This window comes from Rousettus aegyptiacus, unplaced genomic scaffold, assembly GCF_014176215.1.
Source record: "Rousettus aegyptiacus isolate mRouAeg1 unplaced genomic scaffold, mRouAeg1.p scaffold_m13_p_7, whole genome shotgun sequence".
Taxonomy (NCBI): Eukaryota; Metazoa; Chordata; class Mammalia; order Chiroptera; family Pteropodidae; genus Rousettus; species Rousettus aegyptiacus.
Window position 1 is genome coordinate 106,853,543 of NW_023416310.1, and position 17,593 is coordinate 106,871,135.

At 34.8% G+C, this 17,593-nt stretch overlaps 1 protein-coding gene across 1 annotated transcript; it reads right to left on the reverse strand.

The window, feature by feature from the left end:
• Positions 1–495: 495 nt before the first annotated feature.
• Positions 496–17,389, reverse strand: CLK4 (CDC like kinase 4). The gene is given in 15 exon segments (XM_036224577.1): positions 496–1,445; positions 1,535–1,625; positions 2,295–2,374; positions 4,668–4,750; positions 7,526–7,655; positions 7,904–7,998; positions 8,201–8,367; positions 8,456–8,572; positions 10,989–11,055; positions 11,457–11,547; positions 12,629–12,851; positions 13,949–13,992; positions 13,994–14,027; positions 16,435–16,501; positions 17,266–17,389. Coding segments are annotated over 15 exon segments (1,554 nt in total). The 3' UTR covers positions 496–1,304.
• Positions 17,390–17,593: the final 204 nt, after the last annotated feature.

Consider the following 17,593-nt stretch of genomic DNA (forward strand, 5'->3'; position numbering starts at 1 on the left):
TCCTGACATTGGCATACTCCTTAAATAAAACCCTTACCTCATATAATACAGTGCAACTATTCAGAAGACTCAGTCATTTTATGTAGACAGCATCAGAGGTCTAAGCATAATTTATGCAGTGATTCTGATAAAATTTATTCTCACTTTCTTAAAATTCTTAGCCGATTTTAGGACCATGGTCTCACTATACTGGCAAATGACACCTGTGAATAACGTAGGGAACCCAGCCTGGTTTTGCTAGTGGTCATACAAGAAAATCCCATGCATTTTATGTTTAAAATACACAGACATATAGTTCTTGATGTGAAAACAGATTAACAATAAAAAGTACCTAGAGGCAAACAAAAAGTCCATCATGTTAGACAACCAATTCAGGTCTGGAAATTTCTGCAGAGGTTCCTTCCCAAAGTATTTTCCAATCAAATCATTCTTTTTTTCCAATAAAGATGAACGCAAATATAAATTGCTTAATAATAACCTTAATTCTCATAGGCCGAGATTTAAGTATTTATTTACTCCATTTGATAAGGAAATAGGTACAAGACATTTTTAAGACTCAAGATTTGGCATTGAAAACTAGAACCTCAGTCATCAGAATTCCTACTTCCATGTTTGTGACTCACTAAATAGCTCTTAGAAAACAGGACTTTCCAAGCTGGCTTTCTAATTAGACTTTAATCTTAAATGAAGTGTGTATGTGTTTTTATTAAACAACCTGTTTTAACGGACAAACTAGACGCATTTCCATGAATGCTACTTACTACTGATATATCACCTGACGTGAGAGAACACAAATACTTACAATTTAATGTAATGCCAAAAGTAAACATTTCATATGGGTTCTGGCTTCCAATACCTGCCTACATAGTTAATAATACTTACTACTTGTTCAACAATTCCAGAAAAAAACTTTTAAAGTTAAGAAAAGTTCTGAATTTGAGGTATATAAAGAATATTCAGTAAAAACAAAGTAGTTGAGATTTCCTTTTACTCAAAAAAAATCACTTCAAATAGTCAACCTCCATGTACAAAAGACAAGAGATCAATCACATTTATCGCTGGACACAGAGGGTATTCCAAAGGTATTTAAAAATTGTAATTAATTTCAAAACAAAAAAATTAAATTTATATTTCATTATCAAGACTATACTTAACAATTATGATACAAAACACAGTATTTACACTTAACTGTACAAAATAATTTAATGTTTACAAAAATATTAGAATGTTTATTTAGAGTTGACTGACACAGTCTTAAGTAATCTCTTCTAGAGAAGTATACAGTAAGACCACTGATTTCCATTTCATTTCTTTTTTAATAAGTCAAAGAAAGGATGCTGCAATGCTTCATCTAAGGTAATTCTTTTCACTGGATCATATTCTAACATTCTTCGAACCAGGTCAAACAGTTTCTCATGTTCTTCATCATGACAAAGCATAAATTCCTGGGGGGGAAGGAAATGTTTTTAATTAAGAAAGATATTTTAAAAGTTTAAAAAAATGTTTTAAACTTTAAAATCTTTTTTTCTTTTACCTTTAATGGTTTGCAGCGTCTCCTTACATATCTACCAGCAGAACTATGTTCATCCCAATCTAGCTGGTTATGGTGAAAATACTTGCGTTTTCTACAAGAAAAAGTCATTTGGATAAGTAAAAATAACAAAAGATTCACATGTTTACCCTGCACCTACTGGGACAGATGGAAACATAAACATCTCTATGTGCACAATTTTTTAAAACCTCAGTAATACTTACATTATCGGCTTATAGAATATCTTCCTTAAAAACCAAAAACAAAAACAAAAAAAACCTTCCTTATTTTGCTCTGTCCAATGTTTTAGTAACCCATCTAAATTCTTCCCAAATACCACACAGGGAACACCACCAGCTTTAAAAACAGAGGCTCCTGGATCCGTTCCCATAAATTCTGATTTCTCTATATGTGGAATGGGGCTAGAAATCTTTAAACAACTTCTGGGGTGACTTCTGAGGGGCAGCTGTGTTTGAAAACCACTAGTGTCTTATCCAAGGATATACAGCTGGTTAGCAATAGTATGGAATTCCAACTTAGATTAATATGACTCTAGAATCAAGCTCTTCTTACTACTCTTATTATTTTTACAACTTAGGAAAACATTTATGCAAAGATTAACTTCAGTGTAAACACCATCACTTTTGTTTACTAAATCATAGATAAATATTGCATCACTTTTTAAACACTTGACTTTATTAAAAAAATTTCTGTAGTTTGAATATGGGCTATTGCAACAAAGGGCATTAATCTTAAAGTATACCTTGTTTTCTGAATCATATGTGTTGGTATGGGCCCTAATATTCGTTCCATCATTGCCAGGTGCTCTTTACTATCATGAGTCTGAAAAACAAAGGAAAAAGAAATTCAGCACTTTTCATTTCCCTACATACACAATAAAACATAAGAAAATAGTACTGACATAAAAGAACTCAATTAGACAGTTTACACAATTTACACTACACTCTACTTCAAAAGTGAAACAATATTGAATGAGTTGTACTGTCTGGTACGAACCTAAAATAAAATTACTCTTTCTGAAATAGACCAGTTCTGTATAGTGGAGATGCATAATCTACTTAATGTAAAACTGAATCGCTTCCTTATCTATCTATTTCTTGCACTGCTTAACTGAGAAATGACTGAGGAAAGGGTACCAGAAATACTGTCTCCTCATGTAACCAGTCACTTAACCAAAATGAACCTCCATGACCCAGTCAGTACTAACACTTACTACTCCTTGGCAATGAAAATACAATCCCAATAATTCTCAAAATCCTGAATTTCAAAGAGCTTAAGATACTAGCTCAAGATCATACAGCTCGTAAATGAGGAAAGTTGAGCTATGAATTCAAGTCAAAACTCATACTTTTAAATCATACAGTAACAGAGCTCTGGCTAAAGGAAAATAGAAAAAACTGTCACACAGCTAAAATGGTATGCTCCCAGAGCAGAAGTTGGCAAGCTTTGTCTGTAAAGGGCCAGAGAATAAGTACTTTACAACTGGCTGGTCACAAATGGTCTTTGTCGCATAGCCTTTTCAGGCATCAGGCAGGACATAGTTTACCAATCTTGTTCTGGAGAGCAGAGGCTGTGTATAATGCTTTTTAAAATCTATCAACTATTGTGCCTAGCATATTGCTTTCAAAAACATTAAGTATTTAATACAAAGAATAAATAATACTAGCTTCATAGTTCAAGTTTCTTAGCTGAATAGTATTTTGGAGGGTGAAAGCCAAATATAAACCACCAAACAAGACAATACCTCTTAGAACTGACAGATAGATAACCATGGTTCTAGATATCAAACTTATCTATAAGCCCAGAGTCCTTTTAACAGATCTCTACAAATTAGATAGAAACACAAGCCTGGTAAAGGGCCCCACAAGCAGTGGACACCTATGTCCTGAAATAGCACCTAAGGGAGTCTAAGCTCATCAGAGCTTCCTCAATGCCCTACACTGTGTTGACCTCAAGTCAAACCTGACAATATGAGCTAGTCCCCTGAACCCAAGCCCCATAACCACAAACCATCACCGCAACACCTTGGTCACACCACAACCCTACTTCAAGTTCTACGGCAGTTACACCACCTAGTTTTCAAGACTTTTAGATTTCAGATATAAGTACAATTACGAGGGCAAAAATATACACCTAAATAAAGTTTCAAAAAAGGGACACTTCAATACCAAAAGAAAAAAAAAATCAGGAGGGATAACTTCTAAATAAAGAACAAAATGACAACCCTACAAAATCATTTTTGGTTTGGACCAGTCTACATTTGGAAACTACTGACTTCTAAGATAAAACAAATCCCTTTCTTCTGTGGTGAACGAGTCCACTGTGAATCAATCGGGCCCTGCCTACAGTTGTGATTTTCCTACTTACGGTATTCTTTCCTGACAAGATTATATCCCTTTATGCCTGCACCCATTTCCAGAAACTGTTTCTCCTCCCGGCATGTTCATCAATTCTGACGAACTCCTACTCTTTCTTCTAGCACTGGCTTAAATTAAACTATCTCCTGAGTGATGCCTTCTCTAAGGAAATTTAACTGGTCACCTTTCCTGGGTTCCCAAGCCACTGTCTACATTGACCCATTATAGCAACCACACATGACACCGTTAACAGTTTCCCCATATCTATCTTTTGCATGACTTCCTTGAAGAGATGTTATCTTTTCAGCCTTATACACTTAGAGCCAAGTAATGTGCCTAGTGTGTCATAGGTGCTTAATACTTAGAATAAAATACAACTTATTGTTCCTGAATTCTTTTATAAAAAGGAGTGACTTGTTCATGGCCATAGTGGTAGTCAATATAACCAGAACTAAATTAAAACTGGCCACAGTAATACCAACTTAAATTTATGAAGAAGTTCTATAACAAAAATGTGGAAACATGAGACAATATAAACCATGTGTTAAAAACTCCAGTCACATGTAAAATGAACTATGACTGAATATTCATTTACTAAGAGTAGTATTTAATTCAACTATGGTTTTAGAGAAGGATAACCATTTTGCATATGTAAGCTGTAATCTTATGAATAATGATATTATAGCAACTTTTCAATATGGAAGCCAAATTTTACATGCCTTTAACATTTAACTAAATAATATTTATGAAACACATACCTGAAAGACTGTGAAACCAAGGTAATATTCAATAAGAATGCAACCTATGCTCCAAACATCACAAGGCTGAGACCAGCCTAAAGCTATTTAAAAACAAAAAACATGTTATTATGCAACAATTTCTAATTGCCAATATACTAAGTCCTTCTCTGAGTGCTCTCTCTACACAGCTCATTTGGGAAAATGTAACAGTAAATTTAGTAAGTTTACATTTTTAGTCTTGTACTTAACATTATTCAGTATCTTTTCAAGTCCTCCATATACTTATATCAAACTACAGTATTTTAACTTGGGGAAGGGGGCATTTTATGTAAAATAAAAGAGGATCTGGCAAATATTCCCTGAGTATAACTAGCAATTTGTAGAAAAGGTTCATGGTCTCCAAATTGCACGTGCAGTGACAGCACTGTCATGCCAGTTCCCAGATGTCCCAGGGGAGTTCGCATTCTATTAGTGCAGATACAGGTCAACAATTATCTTCTGAATGCAATTAACCCCTTCTCAATTATCGGCAGCTAGATGCTTGAGTTTACTTCTTCCATTAAAAGAAATAATACAGTTTTACACAAATTATATAAGAATCATAAGTAATATTTAAGCAGTTTTACCTATAAGCAGAATTATAGAACCATTTAAAGTTCACCCAGAGAGAGATCTATATATGTAATCTCGAGCTGTCTACACATGATCATATAGACTTTTTCTTTCAGAATTCTCAATGACAATACTATTCTGAAAAGAATAAAACATCTAGTCTTAAGTCTACATTTAATTGGGAAGATGAAAAGAGTAAACCACAAAGACATTTTAATCTTTTAAAGAGTAAAGATTTAATAAAAATAAAATATATAAATAAAATCTATTTTAAAAGACATTTCAATTACTTTCAGTAACATCACTGAATTTGAAGATAAAGAAACAGTACGTTTCAAGGGCTTTGACTATGATTAAGTCATTTTTGTAAACCTTCACAGTGCTTATCATTTGAACAACTTGATAAAGGAACATGGTTTCTACTTAGGTACATGTGCAAAATCTGCAAATGCCAGAGCTTGGACCTGAGATGAACGTTTTATTCTCCAGCCACTCTTATCTTCCAGTCCATTTTTTCCCCAAGTTGCTGTAACCTATAGCACACCATTCTAAATTATCCCATTCTCTGATGAGTGAGCTTCTCATATTCTGGAATGCTACATCCTTCACTTCTACCATCCTCTCCCAACTTTACCTATTTATCAACAATACCCAAGACAGGAGACCAACAGCCCTCAATTGTAGCACTGACGTCTTTCGCCTCCCTCATTCTGCCTTAATACTCAGGAATAAAACCCGGCTCCCACCATACAAATATGGTTCTTCTAACCTTCCATTATGATTTCTTTTCCTCAAGGCCAATAACCCCAATTCTGAATTTAGTATCAACTAGCCTGACCACACTTGGAACTTTACAATTACTAATAACTACTGTTACCCAATCTAGGAAGCCAGTAACTAGGACACACCACTGTTTTATGTACCGATAAAAATGAAAACCTGCCAATTGTTTTGTGTTGTATTCCCCCACATTAAAATGAGGGAAAATCTCCATTTTAAATTGATAAATTCAAGAAGTTATCTCCTTTTAAGCTGAAAATTCCTCTATCCACGATCTCTTCCTCACTCCTTTCTTTCACCCTCGTAGTAGCCTTTAGTCCTCAACCAGGAACATACTTTGCATTCCACTGTAACACAGTGGCTCCTTCCACACTACACTAAACAAAAATCCTATTTTCATCTATTTCAAGGATAAGCTCTAAACCTGTGAGTCCAATATGGTAGCTACTAACCACATGAGGCTGTTTAAATCTATAATTTAAATTAACATTTAAAGTTCAGTTTCTTGATCACATTAGCCATAGTGCAAGTGCATAGTAGCCCACATGTGCCTAACGACTAGCACGCTGGACAGTCCAAACATAAAGCATCTCGATTAGTGTGGAAAGTTCCACTGGTCAGCGCCATATAATAGTCTCGACTTCTTTACCCCTTTACCAATCCTCTACTGCAGGTAAAATAAACAGTTTTCTTTTATACTCCTACTCCTAACTATCAAGTCCTGATGGGCCAAAAAAAAGTAAGAACTGGAAACAACTGATTCCATTAAAATGTTTTACTATCCAACCTCAGTTGGACTGTACTTTTGGCCAAGTAATAAGCTTATCCCATTTAACTATCTCCCCACAACACCTGATCTGAACTTGTCCTGCTGTCTCTAAGCCCCCAAACCCATCTCTGACTTCCCAGCTCTATTAGCATGACCTAGTCTCTAACTTTTACATTTGGATGTATGCTCCCTCATTGAGTTTCGCCTTATTTTAAAACTCTGCACCTTAACTCATTTTCTTTTCCAGCCTTTCTCATGTCAAGGGTGACCAAAGAAGCTCTCTTCTTCGACCAGCCCTTCCTTCTTTTCCCCTTGACCTCCATCAACCCTATATTCAGGTGTCTGCTAACCAAGACTTTAGCATTTTTACTAGCGCCACACTTTTGTGACGACACAAAAATAGATTCTCACATCACTGTAAAATCATAGTGCTATGATGTATTTAGCCAACAGATCTTGTTCTCTTATGATCTCAAAAGATGAATTTGTTCAAAAATAACCACCACCTGAAATATCTTTACAGATGGTGTCACATTTTTCCCACTCAGGAAGAATATTTATAGAAATGTCTCAATTGTTTTCATGAAAATAGCACAGAATTTTCTGTACATCACTGAGAGTCAAACCACCCCCCCACAAAAAAAAAAAAAAAAAGCTATAGAGAACAAAAAGCTCTTCTTCAATTACAGTATCAGGAAGTCTGGTGTCTACTGACCCAAAATGACCTCTGGAGCTCTGTAATGACGTGTAGATACCAAAGTACTATGATGTTCATCATCATATGTTGCACTTCCAAAGTCAACAACTTTGATATCTGTGTTTTTCAGTGTGCGTTCATCACGTTTCTAGAGAGACAGTGGAATAAATATGAAGATCAATAAAAATATGAGATATTTTAAAGTACTATCCCAAAGGCTCACATAATCTTTTTGACTTTTGACATAACCATGTAAGAAAGGCAAAGATAGATTATCCTTTTTGGGTTAATCATCAGGATTTAATGAGCCTCTGAAGAGGAATTCCTCATCAAAGGATCCCAAGTGAAATTAATTTGAAAGACAACCACCAAAATTAAAACAAGTTCTTAACTTACCATTTTTGAATTATACTTGACTACATAATCAGACTTCACAAATAAAATATTTTCAGGCTTCAGATCTGTATGAGTTAATTTATTATGATGCAAAACTACAAGAGAACAAAAATACATTATTAGTTTCTTATACACTTAATTAATCTGTGCTGGGGAAAAGGAGACTTAATAGTGGATATAGGAGTCATGAAGGGTTTTATCTTTATAATATGTATTTTTAGCGACGACAGTCTGATATGATGCTTATATAACAAAAACTTTGTTTTTGGTGTTTGAAGATTTACCAAGTATACTTACAATTTATTGACTGGCAGATCTGATACGCCATCTGCCTGATGTGGTCAATTTGAAATGGCAGAAAGCTATTTTCTTTAATGAAATCATAGGTACTAAGTCCCAGCAGTTCAAACACAATACAAACATGACCATGATGATCAAACCACTCTAGCATCTGGACACATCGGCTAAAACAGATCAAAATAAAAGTTATTCAATTCGCAGACTTGATTATTTCATGTAATATTATGGATCATAACTCAAGTTCATACTTACAAGACACTATTGGGATCAGTAGTATTTAAATGCTCCAATACTTGGATTTCTGAACGAGCTGCTTCACGGTATCGACCTACATTTTTTACGATTTTCACTGCTACATGAATGCCATCCCTTAAAAAAAATTATGAAAATGGTAAATGTACAGAAGCAGGAAGAAGACATGTACCTTCTATACCATAATCTTACCAATTACTCCACGCTATTTTCCTCAAATAATTTTTCAGAGTGTTTTATATCGATTCCATATAATATCTTTTCAAAACATTTTGACAAAATACACAATGTGAAGTCATGATTCCCTTAATACCTATGAAGTTGAATGTTTACAGAATTTTAAATTTACTTAGATTTTAAAAGTTAAAAAATATATAAATCTCAAATAGAAAATATGTTACTGCTAAAAGCATTTGTTCATTCATCAGGCTAGACCCACTCTGTGCCAGACAATGCCCAGGTGTTAGTGATGAAAAGACAAGGCTTATCCCCATGTACGTCACAATCCAGTGGAAAAAGAATCATGACCGACTTATCAAGAGGCAGGTAGTGCTGGGTGGGAGGCCTGCGGAGCAGAGGAGGGCGAGCCAACCATTGAGGGATAGAGGAGCTCAGACTTCTTCAGAGAAGAGGTGACACACAACTCAGCCCTGAAAGACTGCTACTTATCAGTTTGGGAGGAAAAGGGAACATTTGGGCAAAAGAGACACCATCGATGTCATGAAATCAAGAAAATATGTAGCACATTTGCTGATACGAGTAGGCAGAAATAGCTCCACAGTGAGCTGCAGACTGGGGCATCTGTAATACTGAGCCAGGAGTGAGTGTGAGAACACAGATTTCTGAATCTTCAACTTCCTTTTGACTTTCTGGAAGATGACCCAGCATTTGAGCCTCATTTTTTTTTCTTCACTATGGTTCTACTACTTTACAGAAAGAAGGTAAACCCCATGTACTGCTAATAGCATATCCAGACATGTGCTCTAGGTCCTAGGGCTTAGGATGTAAAAAATCTTTGAGGCAAACAAATCTTTCTGGTGGCTGGGAAGCAAACCTTTTTCCCTGAGTCTGGTGGTTTCCAATTTATTGCTTTCAAAAAAGCCCCAATGACGATGTGAGATAATAAATCATTAAAAATTATTTTGACAATAATACCCCTATAACAGTTGGCATATATCTCAAGATTTAAAAGAACTATTATAAAATTGCTGAGACCAAACTCCTTATAGTCTCATCTACTTATACAACCAAGTTTTCTCACTGCGTATAAGATATAAAAACAGAAAGTAAAAAAACTTTATGGTAAAACACTAAGATATATTTAATCTATGAATATATGTACTCATTTTTTAAAAAGCCCAACCATCTCAATTAAAGCTCCACTTCCAATTTAATTTTATTTAAGGTCTAAGTATCAAAATTTGTAATAGATTTGTACTTGATTGACTGAATATTATAAATTGGAATATCTTGACTAAATATCTGTCTTAAAACCCAAGAAATTTTAAAAGGACATGATATAACTGGTAAACTCTTAGTAAGGTCTGTAGATTAGTTGATGAAATTTGACAACATAATATATATAAAAAATGATAAAGGAAATACTGTAAAATGTTAACATTTCGAGACTGGGTGAAGCATATATGGGAATTCACTGAATTATTAACTTTTCTGTAAGTCTGAAAATATTTCAAAAAATTTTTAAAAATCAATTTATATTCACATTTTTATTGCAAAGACAAAACAGGGTGATAGTTATTTAGAATAACATTCTTTATACAAAATGGAAGGAAAATAAGTTCAAGGATAAAACAATTCCAGGTTCTTAAGAATTTGCCCATGCACGAATGACAGTAGGTGTCAAGTTGCTACAACATTTACATTCCTTCAAAGACATTTAAAGAGGTTTTTTTTAAATGAATGCCTACAATAAGCTGCAAATTACATCCTTCCCAACTATTTTATGATGAAAAATTTTAGGTGTCAATTTAGATACATGCAGTTTCAATGAATTGTCTTAAGAGGTTCACTTACAAAAAAGTTTGCAAACCACAGAACAGAGGTCCTGGAGAAAAATGTTAAAATGAGGTAGAGAAAGCCAAATTACGAAGGGTTTAGTATAACTCATTCCATAGGTTGTAAGTAATATAATTCCTTCATAGTTTAAGAAGCTAACTCTCACATGCCTTTGGGAATGATTAAAGGTTTCTGAACCAAGATGATTAGACATGATTCATGTCAAAAGTAAAGTGAAGCACTGAATTTCTTACACAGACTAAGGACTCAATTCTAGGAAATTCTCTTGATTTGAACACCTAGTTTAATTTCAATGAACTTCATCTGATAGAATTTGTCATACTTCTTGATTGTAAACCACTCATAGTAAATAAATCGCACGAAGTTCAACAAATTCTGAATATTTTTATCTCACGGGAAAATACATGGCTACCATTTAAAAACACCTTTTCATCATTATGAACCCTTCCTCATTGAAAATATCATAATGTTTAAAAAAGAAAAAACACTAACTTACATGCCATGATCAATGCACTCTACAACTTTACCAAAGGCCCCTTCACCCAAAGTGTCCACGATTTCATCTAAAGTGAGGGAGGAGAAAAAGGTGTAAGTACCTGAGTACAAATTATCCAGTTATTCAAACAATGAATGCTTAAAGGGTGGAATATTTTCAAAAGATCTCTATCAAAGCATAACTAAGGTTTCAGCACCCAAATTATTTTATTTTCAGCTGCTACAAAGACAATTAGATAGAGCTATCTTTCTTGCTCTAATCTCAAATTTCACTAATAATTTTTGGAACTTTAGAGTAGAAATATTTAAATTCTACAGAAAAGAATACAAAAAAAAAAAAACAACAACCAACCCACAAAAAACAAAACAAAAAAGCAATGAAGAAGTCTTTAGCCCCCCGCTGACAAACTATTCTTAAAAAGATTATTCTGTCTGCAAAGTTTAAAAAGTGTTGAAAAATATTCTATACATCTTGCTCTTAGAACGTCTCCACTTTGACAGATCAGGTGACCCTCCTCATCATCCTCTATACTCCTGGGTCTTTTCCTTCGGTGGCTCTTCTGGAACGGCAAGTGGGCAGCACCGAGATCGTCCAGCCAATCAATATATCAGAGTGAATTCAGGGCAGAATACGCAATTCATTCAGCGGGGAGATATTCAGGCATTCAGATAAGCACCAGGCCACGAACAGTTGGCAGGAGCAATTTCAAATTCAGTCCCCAGAAATTCACAGGGCACAGTTTATGTTACAGAAGAAAAACATGGCAAGGAACAGATTTTCAGATAAGATACTTAAAGTGGCAATAGAAAAAACAACACAATTGTCTCTTTAAAACACTGATTTAATTGAAGTCTGAAATTTAAAGAATGCAATGTCATGATCTACTAATCTCTTGCTATAAAATAGCATATGCTGTGAGTTGAAATGTCTAGTTTGTCACAAAAATGTTTTAAAATGTCCAAAATTAGTTGAAATGGTTTAGCAATATTTTTTAAAAATACATGATTAAAAGGGAAAGATAATGGCTAGTTAATTTCAATATTCAATCTAATCAAAGCTAGTTTTACTGAAGAAAACTTAGGGAGGAAAATGATAATTTAGTTTACTGATCAAACCAGTCTGAGTTTTTAAAAAGGGAGCAGGTTTTTAAAATACATTTCTCATTCAGCACCCATTTTCATAACTTCAATGTAACGAGCTGCAGACGACAATGCCCTGTGCTATGGCACTATGTTATACACAGGGTATTTAAGTATCCACCAGTGTAACTTCCTATATTTGTTTCTAAGTATCAGGAAAGCGGTTTCTTTTAAAGTAAAAAATAAATGTTTAAAATGAAAGAAAAGATGAGTGTTTCATCTTTTCATAAAACTGTATTACAAAACATGAAAATAGAATATCTGTAATACAAAACACCGAGAAACTCATGATGTGGTCTGCAGAAAATGAGTAAATGTGGACAAGTGAGGGCAGCTAATAAATACAGCTCTGAGAATTTGCAAGTTTCTTTTAAGGACTCAAGTAATCTAAGCACAATATAAACAAACAGTATTATATAAATTTTCCAAACTTATTGGCTCATTAAGAGCTTTTACACACAAATAAGTACTAACCCAAAATAAAAACAAAATCAATCATACCGAACACGACTGATGACTTGAACAGTGTCTATTATGCCTCCTTTTGGGACTGCTTCTCCTGCTCCAGACTGAAGATTTACTGCAGTGGATTCGGTAACTGCTTTCAATGTCTCTGTGATAATGTCTAGGAATGTATCTTTCGCAGTAGTCGTTTCTGTATTCATCAACATATCTTCGGTCCCGATAATCTCTCTCATTCAAGGACCTTGCTTCTAAATAGTGACTGCAAACACATTAAAAGATTTCAAATTATTCTCTTCATTCTAGCGTGGTTCAAACAAAACATTCTCTCAAGAATTCCTGGTTTAAACAGCTAACTCAATAAAAGAAAAAAATTCAAATTGATGAATAAGAATTTATATTTATCGTAAACATAATTTTACTTTAACCAATAAACAAACGGGTTCATATTTATTATAGAGATTGCTGTCAAGCACTTCATATCAAGGAACAAAGCTTGAGCCAAATCATTCAATTATGTTTACTTATTAAGTGTCCCTTTGCCTTCTGGAGAAAGTTAAAACCAAAAACTCAAAAAACTGCTCTTCTGAAAATCATGTCTTATGATATCTGCATCTGCAACTAAGCTTTCTTTTCTCACAGCTACGCAATTAGAGGCAGGCAAAATAGGATTCCTTTCTCTTTTAATGTAAGTGAATTTTAGATATCCCTGGCACACAGTGAATTCTTTGATGAAAGGTGGTGTTTTCTAGAAGGAATCTTAAATGTATTTCAGCTCTTTGGTTTACAAATGACTGAGATCTCAAGGAGGAAGATGACTTGCCAGGGTTGTAGAGCACATTCTAACTTTATGATTACACAGGCCAAAATTATCACACTCATCACCTATCCCATCTCCTCTCCTCTTTGTATTTCTAGCTTGTTATTTCTTCGAAAAATAGACAAAATGGCTTTTGAAGGTTGCCTCATGTGCCAAGGACATCTAAAATATATCCCCCTCAAATGGGAAAGGGATCTTGTGCTTTTCTAGGATTACAAGAGACCCAGTACTCTACTTCCCTTTGCAATTCTAATTTCCTATTATTCCTGCTTGCAAAATACACAAGAATTCTACATAGAAAATAGTATCATTCAGCGCCTAAGTGCTTAACTTCTGAATCTACAGATCTCTTTACAAATCTGATGAATGATATGGACCCTCTCCCCCAAGAAATGCACCAATGAACAAACAAAACTTGGCAAGGAATTTCAGAGATCATGGACCTCAAGAAGTCAATGGATCCCACTTATGTAGCCTGGAGCTGATGGAAAGAAAAGGACATAGATTCAATTGGCCCAGTTTCCCATCCCCCTCTCTACCTGGGTTGAGTGTCCTCTTCAACAGAGTGCGAAGCTTCAAGAGGGATGCACATGGAGCACTGAGGGAGAGAGGGGACACCTGCCCAGTCAGACAAATCAGCTAAAATAATCCTGACAAGCAATGGAGTGACAGATGTTGACTAGACAGCCCTCACCAACCCCTTTTCCCCCCAAAATATGTTGTCATTCTTGTTCCCAGGGGCTGGTTTAGGTAGAAATAAAGAGAAGCATCTCTAAAACTGCTACACAACAGAGCTGGCATCAAACTCAGGCTGAGGAGATGCAAGAACCCCACTTTCCCTTTCCCCTGTGTCAGTTTTAAGTTCTATCCACTGGAGAAACAACTCAGGATTTTAGGGTAAGACTGTGGGCCTCGGTCAGAGATCTGATCACTTGGCTTTAACCTGTCAGAGAGAGATCAAGCTAGAAGTTACCAAACTCTTAAAGGCATCCTGTTTAATTTGTAAGGCATACTTCCCATAAAAGTCCAGAATCTATCAGAAAAAATACACGAATAATCTTTAACTGGAACTAGAGCTGCTGATAATCCATAAACAATCTATAAAAGAACATGCAGTGAAATAATACCATGAGGATAAACTAAAAAGATGATCTCTTCAATCCGTTAACGACCAAGGCTTAGAGATCATATGCACAGTCTATAGAATTATAAAGGCTGTGGGACGGTGAACAGGAAGAAAAATTTAATTTCTAAAAATATTCATTAAATGTCCAGTGAATTTTTCACTGTAGTCCCTCAGAATAGGCAAAATTAATGAGGCTATGGGCATTCGTTTTTATTTCCACGCGTGGCAAAATCCCTGCCAACAAATAATGGACACTTTGAGATTCTTCACATAAAAATAAAATTCAATAACGCAGGAAATGCTGACAGGTTGCATATGAGTGCTCAGGGTCATGGAAAGGAAAGCACTCAAACTTCTGAAAATGGTCAAGGAAGACTTCAAGAAAATGAAAATTGAATCTTAAAAGGAAGTCAAGATTTGGACAAAGTGGAGAGAAGAAATGCCAGGGAAGAAAAATGGCATATTACCATTCTATAATTATGTGGCATTTTTAGCCACAAAGGCTTAGATATAGGTTTATCTATGTTATTACTCAGGCAACAGTTAAGTAGACAATTCCAGCAAGAGCAATTTTCACAAGAGGGGAACACAGGTAAATAAATAAGTTGGGAACAGGTCATCCAATATCCTGCATGCCAGGCTAAGGACTTTAAAACAGTTTCTTGAAGGATGATCTATTTATCAGCATTATCAAGATATGAATTATTAAAAATGAAGATCTCCGGGGTCCAAGTCAGATTCACTAAATCTTGTAACATGCATTTTAAATGCACCTCTGATTCTATTCACACTCAAGTTTGAGAATCGTAGTTTTAAGATTTGATGCTCTATGTAATAGGAAGACGTTTAAGGATTTTCACAATATATAAAGGTGGCGTTTACAGCCACATCAGTCTTCCTAATGTACTCTGCAGAATTGACTGATTGAAGGGACACCAATTCACAGGCTTCTGCCAAGACAAATCAGAAAGAAAAACCCTTTGCAATTTATAAAAAAGGTAAAATAATTGATATACAATAAGAGCCTTCATTAATCATTAAGAAAAATACACTGTAATATAAAAAAGACTAAGAATACAAAAATAATGTTCAAGTGGTCAATAAATATAACAGTGGACAAATTCACTAGAAATTTAAAAATTCAAATTAAAGCAAAACTCTGTTCTTGGCATCTCAAAATAACCAAGACTGGTGAGGGCAAAAGGCATGTTGTAGGAGTACAGCTTGGTACAATCTTTCTAGAAAAAGATGTTAATATGTAGCAAGAGTTTGTACACTTTAATTTATGAATGTCCCTTCTTAGAATCTGTTTTCAGAAAATAATGAGGCAAAGATTTGCATCTAAAGATATTTTTAAGATTAGAAACAATTTTACATCCAAATGAGGGACGAGCATCCTATCAAAGTTATGTTCTTTATACTTCCCGCATTTTTCAATTCTATAAAAATCACTTAAAAATTTTTTAATCTTCAAAAAGACTATTAAAATATTCTAGATTATGGAGAATAATTACCACCAAACATCTCTGGTGCCAATGTCAAAGAAGCTAATGGCCTGGTGGTTCACTGGACTTAGTATCATGTCTTTGGAATTAATTATGAACATGAACGAACTGTTTATCACTCAAATCACTTCCTTTCTACATATACAATGCATAGTAAACCCATGAGGGGTCAATACTATGATGTTACGCCTTACACGGTGTTTTGTATTTATTAATAATAGGGTACAGGTGTTTTTCTATAGTACATTATTTAGCTCAGGTCATTGAAATCATGTCATAAACCCTCTCTCTTTCTCTCACATAACTATGTGATGATGATCAGTCTGCACTAACAAGATCAGTGGTCTGCAGAACGAGTCTGTTTCAGGATAAGAGAAGGAAAAAAATTACATACTGGTTTTTAAAGTAACCCAAGCTCACTAATTTAGAAGGCAATCTGGTAAACAGTCCCAATGGAACATCTAAACAAAACAAGGAGAAATATAAAACAAATGAGAAAAGAAAATTAACGGAAGACAGAGAGAAAGAAACCACTCAGCCTCTTCTTAATCATTTAGGAACTTTAAAATTCCTTTAATTCTATATGAATATATTACCTCCGAATTTTACACCAGTAAGAAGAAAATGAAACAGGACAAATGTCATTGAAAACTTTTATTGAGGCCCTCTCCTACATTACCAGCTACTGCCTGTGCAAAGAAATGGTTTCTTTTTTTAACTAAGCTTCTAAAAACCAAAAACATGTCCACTGGCCTTATTTACAAAAATAACTTGTAGAACATAATGTAAGCAACTAATGCCCAACGCACTTTAACATTCTCAAATAGAACATGCTGTTTTTCTCATCTGTAGTTAATCTCCCTGCCCCTCCTTACTACTCATTTGTGCAACACTAAAGGAGCTCCCTTACATACATATCTCCCTCCTACATACTTAAGGCACAACTGTCCTAATATTATTAACTTTTTGTGTCTCATCTCCTCAACTACATTACTGGCAGCTTAACTATTCCCACCACTCCCAGATAAGACAAATACAGGAGCAGGAACTCTTATTTACAGCTATAGCCTCAGCACCTTTAGAGTGTCTAGCCTATTATAGGCACATAATAAGTGCTGAATATTTATTGACAGAATTATAAAATGACACATGAAAACTATATAAGCTAATGACAAATCATTAAAACTATTAGTGTTAAAATGCTACTAGTTCAAGAGTAATTTACCAATCAGATTCTTTAAACTGGTGATGTGGTTTACAATGTCTGTTCTCTTGCGTACTACTGTGCGATCTCCTCTTCCGTTTGTGACTTCCACTGTAACTTTCATGTCCCCAGCTTTCTCTATCATCCCAATGAGGGCAGTGAGCTCTTTTGGAATGCCGCATCTGTTAATGCAAACAAGAAGTGAGTTGTGAAGATTACAGATGATTAAATTCAGTAAATAAAATAGTATTAAATATAAACACCCAGAATGCAGGGTCACACAACTTCTAAAATCTTTTGTAGGTAAAGTTCCCTGAGGCACATGGCACCACTCCACTGGTATGCCAGA